The following is an 11,098-nucleotide window of genomic DNA, read 5'->3' as shown; positions in this document are numbered from 1 at the left end:
ATTTTATGTTGAGATCTATGAAATTCATTTTATGTTGACATCTATGAAAGTCATTTTATGTTGACATCTATGAAACTCATTTTATGTTGAGATATATTAAAGTCATTTTATGTTGAGATCTATGAAATTCATTTTATGTTGAGATCTATTAAAGTCATTTTATGTTGAGATGTATGAAACTCATTTTATGTTGAGATCTATGAAAGTCATTTTATGTTGACATCTATGAAACTCATTTCATGTTGAGATCTTTGAAATTCATTTTATGTTGAGATCAATGTAAGTGATTTTATGTTGAGATCAATTAAATTCATTTTCTGTTGAGATCAATTAAATTCATTTTCTGTTGAGATCTATGAAACTCATTTTATGTTGAGATCTATGAAACTCATTTTATGTGGAGATCTATGAAAGTCATTTTGTGTTGAGATTTATTAAAGTCATTTTATGTTGATATCTCTGAAACTCATTTTATGTTGAGATCTATGAAACTCATTTTATGTTGAGATCTATGAAACTCATTTTATGTTGAGATCTATGAAAGTCATTTTGTGTTGAGATTTATTAAAGTCATTTTATGTTGATATCTCTGAAACTCATTTTATGTTGAGATTTATTAAAGTCATTTCATGTTGAGATGTATGAAACTCATATTATGTTGAGATCTATGAAAGTCATTTTGTGTTGAGATTTATTAATGTCATTTTATGTTGATATCTCTGAAACTCATTTTATGTTGAGATCTATGAAACTCATTTTATGTTGAGATCTATGAAACTCATTTTATGTTGAGATCTATGAAAGTCATTTTGTGTTGAGATTTATTAAAGTCATTTTATGTTGATATCTCTGAAACTCATTTTATGTTGAGATTTATTAAAGTCATTTTATGTTGAGATGTATGAAACTCATTTTATGTTGAGATTTATTAAAGTCATTTTATGTTGATATCTCTGAAACTCATTTTATGTTGACATCTATGAAACTCATTTTATGTTGACATCTATGAAACTCATTTTATGTTGAGATCTATGAAACTCATTTTATGTTGAGATCTATGAAATTCATTTTATGTTGAGATCTATGAAAGTCATTTTATGGTGAGATCTATGAAACTCATTTCATGTTGAGATCTATGAAATTCATTTTATGTTGAGATCAATGAAAGTCATTTTATGTTGAGATCTATGAAACTCATTTTATGTTGAGATCTATGAAACTCATTTTATGTTGAGATCTATGAAACTCATTTTATGTTGAGATCTATGAAATTCATTTTATGTTGAGATCTATGAAATTCATTTTATGTTGAGATCTATGAAAGTCATTTCATGTTGAGATCTATGAAATTCATTTTATGTTGAGATCTTTGAAATTCATTTTTGTTGAGATCTAGTAAACTCATTTTATGTTTATATCTATGAAACTAATTTTATGTTGAGATCTATGAAACTCATTTTATGTTGAGATCTATGAAACTCATTCTATGTTGAGATCTATGAAACTCATTTTAGGTTGACATCTATGAAATTCATTTTATGTTGAAATCTATGAAAGTCATTTTATGTTGACATCTATGAAACTCATTTTATGTTGAGATCTATGAAACTCATTTTATGTTGAGATCTATGAAATTCATTTTATGTTGAGATCAATTAAAGTCATTTTATGTGGAGATCTATGAAAGTCATTTTATGTTGAGATCTATGAAAGTCATTTTATGTTGAGATCTATGAAAGTCATTTTATGTTGAGATCTATGAAACTCATTTCATGTTGAGATCTATGAAATTCATTTTATGTTGAGATCAATGAAAGTCATTTTATGTTGAGATCTATGAAACTCATTTTATGTTGAGATCTATGAAACTCATTTTATGTTGAGATCTATGAAATTAAATTTAATGTTGACATCTATGAAACTCATTTTATGTTGAGATCTATGAAAGTCATTTTGTGTTGAGATTTATTAAAGTCATTTTATGTTGATATCTATGAAACTTATTTTATGTTGAGATCTATGAAATTCATTTTATGTTGAGATCTATTAAATTTATTTTATGTTGAGATCTATGAAACTTATTTCATGTTGAAATCTATTAAAGTCATTTTATGTTGGGATCTATGAAACTCATTTCATGTTGAGATCTTTGAAATTCATTTTATGTTGAGATCAATGAAATTCATTGTATGTTTATATCTATGAAATTCATTGTCTGTTGAGATCTATGAAACTCATTGTATGTTTATATCTATGAAAGTCATTTTATGTTGAGATCTATGAAACTCATTTTATGTTGAGATCTATGAAATTCATTTCATGTTGAGATCTATTAAAGTCATTTTATGTGGAGATCTATGAAACTCATTTTATGTTGAGATCTATGAAACTCATTTTATGTTGAGATCTATGAAAGTCATTTCATGTTGAGATCTATGAAATTCATTTTATGTTGAGATCTTTGAAATTCATTTTTGTTGAGATCTAGTAAACTCATTTTATGTTTATATCTATGAAACTAATTTTATGTTGAGATCTATGAAACTCATTTTATGTTGAGATCTATGAAACTCATTCTATGTTGAGATCTATGAAACTCATTTTAGGTTGACATCTATGAAATTCATTTTATGTTGAAATCTATGAAAGTCATTTTATGTTGACATCTATGAAACTCATTTTATGTTGAGATCTATGAAACTCATTTTATGTTGAGATCTATGAAATTCATTTGATGTTGAGATCAATTAAAGTCATTTTATGTGGAGATCTATGAAAGTCATTTTATATTGAGATCTATGAAAGTCATTTTATGTTGAGATCTATGAAAGTCATTTTATGTTGAGATCTATGAAACTCATTTCATGTTGAGATCTATGAAATTCATTTTATGTTGAGATCAATGAAAGTCATTTTATGTTGAGATCTATGAAACTCATTTTATGTTGAGATCTATGAAACTCATTTTATGTTGAGATCTATGAAATTAAATTTAATGTTGACATCTATGAAACTCATTTTATGTTGAGATCTATGAAAGTCATTTTGTGTTGAGATTTATTAAAGTCATTTTATGTTGATATCTATGAAACTTATTTTATGTTGAGATCTATGAAATTCATTTTATGTTGAGATCTATTAAATTTATTTTATGTTGAGATCTATGAAACTTATTTCATGTTGAAATCTATTAAAGTCATTTTATGTTGGGATCTATGAAACTCATTTCATGTTGAGATCTTTGAAATTCATTTTATGTTGAGATCAATGAAATTCATTGTATGTTTATATCTATGAAATTCATTGTCTGTTGAGATCTATGAAACTCATTGTATGTTTATATCTATGAAACTCATTTTATGTTGAGATCTATGAAAGTCATTTTATGTTGAGATCTATGAAAGTCATTTTATGTTGAGATCTATGAAACTCATTTTATGTTGAGATCTATGAAATTCATGTCATGTTGAGATCTATTAAAGTCATTTTATGCTAATATCTATTAAAGTCATTTTATGTTGAGATCTATGAAACTCATTTTATATTGAGATCTATGAAACTCATTTTATGTTGACATGTATGAAATTCATTTCATGTTGAGATCTATTAAAGTCATTTTATGCTAATATCTATTAAAGTTATTTTATGTTGAGATCTATGAAACTCATTTTATATTGAGATCTATGAAACTTATTTTATGTTGAGAGCCATGAAACTCGTTTGTTGTTGAGATCTATGAAACTCATTTTATATTGAGATCTATGAAACTCATTTTATGCTGAGATCTATGAAATTCATTTCACGCTGAGATCTATGAAACTCATTTTATGTTTATATCTATGAAACTCATTTTATGTTGAGATCTATTAGACTCATTTTATGTTGAGAGCCATGAAACTCGTTTGATGTTGAGATCTATGAAACTCATTTTATGTTGAGATCTATTAAACTCATTTTATGTAGAGATCTATTAAAGTCATTTTATTACTGTACAAAATGTGTCATTCATCATAAAATAAAGCATAGTCGTCTGTGGTCGTTTTTGCTGAAGTAGAAATACGAGAGAACCTTTTGATACAAATGTGTAATAACATGAATATATTCCGTTCTGTGTAGTAAGTAATAATACATTGTATTTTATTACCTTTGCATTTTGGATTGCAGAGTTTATTTTTGGACAGAGGAGAGGGGTCAGGTGGTAATGATCCTGCCTTTCCATTCATTTTCACAGGCATCACAACTATAGCAACTCTGCTGAAAGCACAATACTATAGTATGATAATTATACTGAACACATAATAGTATGCCAATTATACTAAAAACTAAACACAATACAATAGTATGATAATTATACGGAACACATAATAGTATGCCAATTATACTAAAAACTAAACACAATTAAATAGTATGATAATTATACTGAACACATAATAGTATGCCAATTATACTAAAAACTAAACACAATACAATAGTATGATAAGTATACTGAACACATAATAGTATGCCAATTATACTAAAAACTAAACACAATTAAATTGTATGATAATTATACTGAACACATAATAGTAGGCCAATTATACTAAAACCTAAACACAATAGTATATCAATTTTATAGTTGTATTAATAAAAGAATATGCTAATTATACTTAAAACACAATGCCAATTATACACAACACAATAATATCAATAATACTTAAAAAGTTTTTTTTTTTACTGCATTTGCATCACAAACAAAACACAGTGCCACTTTGATGTAAGGAGTTACTATATGGGGCCAATTTACAGGGATACTATGTAGGTAGTTTAGCAGTAAAATGTCTGTTCACATTACACGAACTTCTGCATGTCAGTACAGTCAGGGAATCAGGGATCTAGGTGGGAATTCCAAAGTCTAGCAAGAAAGAAACTTTATGAGTAGAAGGCTTTCCAGCATCTATGGATTTATGCAGTGTGAGATTTTGCTGCTTGTGAGATTACTTGAGGGTATTTATATCGATGGAGTACAAGTATTTGGAGTTCATCAGAGCACTTTTCATTAAAATACTTATAAAACACAGAGATGCGTCATTTCATTGATTGAACAGAGGGTGGAATTTGTCTGACAATGCAGGACCTATTAGGTTGACGACTGACAAGTGGAAGATGCATGCATGGGTGTATGATGGCCTTAAAATCTTACGGATGAGCAACTTTCTAGCATGGTAGAGATAACCAACCTTCTTTGCAGCAGTCTTAGCAATGTCATTGATGTATTTGTTCCAATTCATGTTACCTGTGAATGTGTGGCCAACGAGTTTGAATGAAGTACTTTCAGAAATCTGTGGTTGAGAAGCTTTCTTGTAATTATTAAAGGAAAAAAGCTTAGCATTGGCAGCATTGTATGTTATCATCTATTCATGTCTATATTCCACTACTGATTGGAGATCTTCCTTTAGAAGTGTATTCCTTTGTTTCCCCATTGTATCTGTTATAGAGCGTGGTGGCGTCAACAAATATACCCATCTTAGAGACAATTTTATCAGGAAGGTCATTTATAAATATGAGGAATTATAAAGAGAAGGATTGACTCCTGTTATACATCCAGATTTATATTGTGTTGTTTTGATGTATGACAACCTGGATTTTTCTCTTACTTTAGAAGGACTTGATTATGTTAAGTATTTATCCAGTAATACCATATGATTTGATATTCATGAGAAGACTGTCGTGCCATACCCTGTTAAAGGCCTTAAATATATCTAGAACTAATTAATGACCTAGCCTCCTCTGTCTTATCCAGTGTGTGGTGTATACATTCAGAGGATACAGTTGGGATATTTGCAGTTTTAGTTCTTGCTTCTTCTTATTTTCCTTGAACGGAAAAAAGAGTAATTGCCCTTGGATTTTGAAGTCATGAGTCGGCTATGACACACAGCTTCAAATCGATAAACTTCATTGTAAAATTTTCATAATCTCAATCGGAACTTGTTAAATAAAGTTAAATAAGTATTATTTTTTGTGGTTATTTCATATAAAACACCCATTTTAAACCCGTAATAACTGGCGACAAGGATTTTTTTTGCATGAAAATGAACTCATTTCACTAGAAAAACAAGAAAAAGCATTCTTACCATAAATTTTCCACTGCAAGAAAAAAAAAACATTTTCCACTGAAAAAGAAAATGGAATATACCATTCAACAATTAATGCAACAACAGTTACGCTTGATGGAATTATTTAAAACCCTGTCACTATCGCTCATGAAAACAAACCTGTATTAATGGAAGGCATGAAATCTCATTCTAACAGTTAATAAACAGTGTTTTTGGTTTTCTTTGTAAGAATAAAAGGAAACTGATTAGTCGTTAAAAGAGTTTCTGTGCAAAGACGTTGATGATTATACATTTTTGTTGAAAGAGAAACGTGTTCAGTGGATACATGTTGAAATTGGTAGTTAGAGCGTGCGTCCATGTATGGACGTGGGGAAAAGATTAGAGAGTTTTGTGGTAAAAAGAGTAAAACATGTGTGCACCGCATGTGGAGATAGCCATGTTGTTGTATTTATGCGAGCCCAGTGTGCATGCTAGAGAGGTGTGTTGTACGCAAGAGCAGAGAAGAAAGATAGTATGTTGCTGGTTTAACGTTTTATAAACTCGATCAGGCTTCTGATTGGACAGGCCAAGAAGGAAGTGTAATCAAAATCATTCAGCTATGAGAATTTGCTTCTGCTCATGTCTGTTGCAATTTTTGTCTGCTACAAAGCTTATGACATGGGCAGAATCAATCGCACAGTCTATCACAGAATTCCATTACAATGCAATGACTAAATTGACATTCTGTTTTTGTAGTTTGAGGCGTTTTTTTTTTTTTGATGGAATTTAGGAACAAGCTGACAACTGGAAAGTCAAAGTTTTGATACATAAGCTTGAATCGTTGGGACACAATTGGTATGCACCATCAGGATTACAACTTTGATGAGATAGTACAGACACAGAGAGATATTTGGTGAGCAAATTTTGTTATTTAATATGCACTTCAATTTGAATTAACTGATTTCTCAGCTTAGGCAGGCATTGTAAACAGAGAATGTGAGTGGTTCATAATAACTTTAAGTCTGTAATTGTTATGGTTTGGATTGTAGAAGATTTATGTTTGATATTGTGGAAGATGCAGATATTTAAAAATAGAGCAGAATCCAGACATAACTTTACAACAAGTTGCCAGCACCTCGTTATTCTAAAGTATGATTCAACTATAGTTCAACAATCAAAAGCTCCCATGATTAATACTGCAGAAACAACACCATACAACCCTATGGACATCAACATCTATCAAGCCCCTATCCATTTACTGGAAATATGACAACTGGTATTTTATATGGAACTGTACATTCAAGACACACCTCTGTCACAGCTGCAATCGACTGGGCGATAAAGAAGGAACTCGGTGTATACCACAAGTTTTCAGTTGGTGCTAGCACTTTGCGTTGTCTGTTTTGCCCTTTGTTAACATTAATAACTGCTGGCTTCTGCGACGGATTACACTGTTATCAAGTTTTACTAGGTATGGCTTATCAGCAATCTGCATAATCTTTCCGGGTTCCCAGAGTCTGGTTCTTTTGTCTTGAACATGAACCTGATGACTGGTGTATAACTGTCTGTGTTGATGGCTATTCTCTCAGTCGTACCATTTTTTGTTTCTTCTTTGCTCTTCTCCAACTCTAGTTTTGTTTGTTCATCCCCGAGTTGTTGTCTCAATATCAGCGGGTTCCTCATTCAGTAACTCTGCTGGGGATTTGATTTGAGCTGATAGCAGTGTGGCCCTGTATGCCATCATTGCTAGGTGGCTGTGTGTGTTTATCTCTCGCATATTCAACAACAATTTTTTACAGATACCCACCATCCTCTCTTCAAATCCATTTGACTGGGGATGATCTGGTGACGAGGTAGTGTGCTTGAAGTTGTAAGATTTGGCAAAATCTGCAAACTCTGTATTAGAATACTGTGACCCATAGTCGCCATATACTATCACTGGAATGCCTTGTTTTTCAAACAGGAGTTTCATGTGTCAAATTACTGCAATTGAGGTGGTCGAGTAGAAACGTTGTATGAAGGGGCTGTAGCTGTAATGGTCCCCCACTAGTAAGAATTCTTTATTTTCCATGGTAAAGATGTCTTTACTAACATACTGCCATGGGTAAGAAGGGTCTTATGCTAGTGTATGGGATACTGAGTTGTTACTTCTGGCATGTGGAAAAGTTCTCTAATTAGTTCCTCTATGTCCTTGTTGATACTGACACAGAAAACTGTCATTTGGGCCAGTAAACATGTTTTCTCTATCCCCTCGTGGGACGAATGTAGTTGTTGGATGTCAGTTCAGAGTGAGAGAGGTATAATGACTTTATTGCCTTTAAGGAGTATCCCATCCTGGAGTAAAATTTTGTCCCTACGGTTCCAGAAAGATTTTACACGAGCAAGTGGCAAAGGAATCGATTGGCATATCATCTGCTAGGGTATGGGATATTGCTATTTTGAGCCCTAATATGGTATGGAAGTACGCCTGATATGGTATGGAAGTATGCTTGATATGGTATGGAAGTATGCTTGATATGGTATGGAAGTATGCCTGATATGGTATGGAAGCATGCTTGATATGGTATGGAAGTATGCCTGATATGGTATGGAAGTATGCCTGATATGGTATGGAAGCATGCTTGATATGGTAGGAAGTATGCTTGATATGGTATGGATGTATGCTTGGTATGGTATGGAAGTATGCCTGATATGGTAAGGAAGTATGCTTGGTATGGTATGGAAGTATGCTTGATATGGTATGGAAGTACACCTGATATGGTATGGAAGTATGCCTGATATGGTATGGAAGTATGCCTGATATGGTATGGAAGCATGCTTGATATGGTATGGAAGTATGCCTGATATGGTATGGAAGTATGCTTGATATGGTATGGAAGCATGCTTGATATGGTATGGAAGTATGCCTGATATGGTATGGAAGCATGCTTGATATGGTATGGAAGTACGCCTGATATGGTATGGAAGTATGCTTGATATGGTATGGAAGTATGCTTGATATGGTATAGAAGTATGCCTCTGTTTGTGAGTGGTCATCTTCCTCATCGCTGGGCATTGTTATATTGTGAGTGTTTCTATTTCTTGGGGTTTTTGTTGATCTTGGAGGCCTACCTTGTTTACAAGTGGAGTTTTTTGTATCTGTGGTGCGGCAAGCGACTGCAAATTGCCCTGTCCTCTGACACTTCCCACACGTTTTTCTTGTTGCTGGGCATTTGCTTCTGTAATGGCCTTTTCCACAAAAGTAACAGTTGTTATAATACTCTCTCCCATCCTTTATTGCATCTTGTGTTTCTTTCCTCATGAATCTGGTGAACCATCGTGTGTTTTGTATTGCTTCACCTGCTTCAATGTTGCCTCTTCTGTCTCCGCAATGTCTTCTATCTCTGCAATTCTGAGGTTATTTCCTTAAGTAAGGATTTTTGTGTGGACTTCATGTTTAGTTTAAAAAAAAAAAGGTCGATCAGAAGGGTTTTCTCGACGGGAGTATCGTACTCGCACTGTTTCATTATTTGCCTTAATCTCTTCAAAAATGCATGGGCTGGTTTGCCAGGTTGTTGCCGGCACTGTAAACGCAAAAGTTTGACATCGGCTCTTTTTTGAATGCACAAAATCTTTTGATGTAGTTTTCTATATTACGCTCTTCACTTGCCTCAAATTAAAATTCAAATTCAAATGTGTCACTCAAATCTTGGCTTTCAATCCCCGACCACAGCAACAGATAATTCACATCTATTTCCTTGTTTTTTACTTACGTCTTGGAGAGGTTCATTAAAATGCAACATAACCCGTCGAACAAAGCTGTTAAAATCTTTTGAGAAATCGGTACTCTGCCAATCCATAGAAGAGGCAGGTATTTGACAAGCCATTGTTGATAAAGAGAATTAGCACATTTAAAGAAAAAAATTTTTTTTTTTGTTATTGATACACAAAATTGACTGATTGGTGTACGATATGTGTTTACGATGAGTGACAGAGCAATAGTTTTTTGTGTTGTTTGCTTTTATAAAATTTATAATAACAATAACGAATCGCCTTATGAAATGTCTTGTCTTGATGTTCTTAAACGGTGTTTCTCCGCTGTTTTTTTTTTTTATGTACTATGTTCTTCAGTCTGTGACTTTGTATATTTCTTTACTATTAGAGTTCCTTGTTTGATGCTTGTATTTCCTAAGTTCAATTTACACTATGTTTAATACAACTGGTTTTGAGTTCCTGTGTAGCGTTTCCACATGTGTAGACTGATGATGCAATTGTTTTTGTTTCTTCTCTTTTTTTTTTTAGTTTGTTTTGAATTATAGTAACCGTAGATGTCTGTAAATTATTTTGCTATCACTTCTAACACCACCTTTTGATATTAATAAGTGCAGATGGTTAGCAATTAGATGAGGATGAAAGGAGACTGAAATGAAATGTTTTATTGTACAAACCGGAACTGCTTGATGGTAAGCCTTATATGGGAGAAGGGATATGGGAGAAGAGTGAAAGGAGGACTGGATGGGGCTGTTAATACTGATACTCACTGGCATGGAAGGTGCAAGTGCGTATGTAGATGACATCATCATTGTTGGGTAATCCAACCAGAAGTTGACAGAAAGAGTTTAACATGCATCCAAGACTTTCATGTTCTGATCTGGAAAATGCCATTTTTATTTACTTTCCATAAAATACTTGGGATTTATCTTCGATCGTGAAGTCACATTTGCAGAATGTGTCAGCTATTAAACATATGCCACCACCATTAGATGTTAGCAGTTTACACACATTTCTGTGATTGGTGAGTTAGTATGAAAATTTCTTGCTGTCACTGACCCAATTCAAAGTACCACTCAACAAACTGTTGGTTCTGGCCCATATCATTGGATAAAATCAAATCACTCATTAAATCAGACTCACTGCTCACACGCTTTGATCCAAATAAGAAAATGGTTGTTGCAGCTAATGCATCAAATCATGGCATGGAAGCAGTGATCTCAAATATATTTACAGATGGAACTGAGAAGACTATTATGCATGCAGCTAGATCCCTG

General features: G+C 32.5%; 1 protein-coding gene across 1 annotated transcript; it reads right to left on the bottom strand.

Moving 5' to 3' along the window:
• Positions 1-7,713: 7,713 nt before the first annotated feature.
• Positions 7,714-8,043, bottom strand: LOC145269059 (uncharacterized). The gene has a single exon (XM_080124662.1). The coding sequence runs from the start codon at positions 8,041-8,043 to the stop codon at positions 7,714-7,716; it is 330 nt and encodes a 109-aa protein (XP_079980788.1).
• Positions 8,044-11,098: the final 3,055 nt, after the last annotated feature.

Source organism: Euprymna scolopes, chromosome 45 (assembly GCF_053919585.1).
Source record: "Euprymna scolopes isolate OS-2025 chromosome 45, ASM5391958v1, whole genome shotgun sequence".
NCBI lineage: Eukaryota > Metazoa > Mollusca > Cephalopoda > Sepiida > Sepiolidae > Euprymna > Euprymna scolopes.
This window is presented reverse-complemented; position numbering and strand designations above follow the sequence as displayed.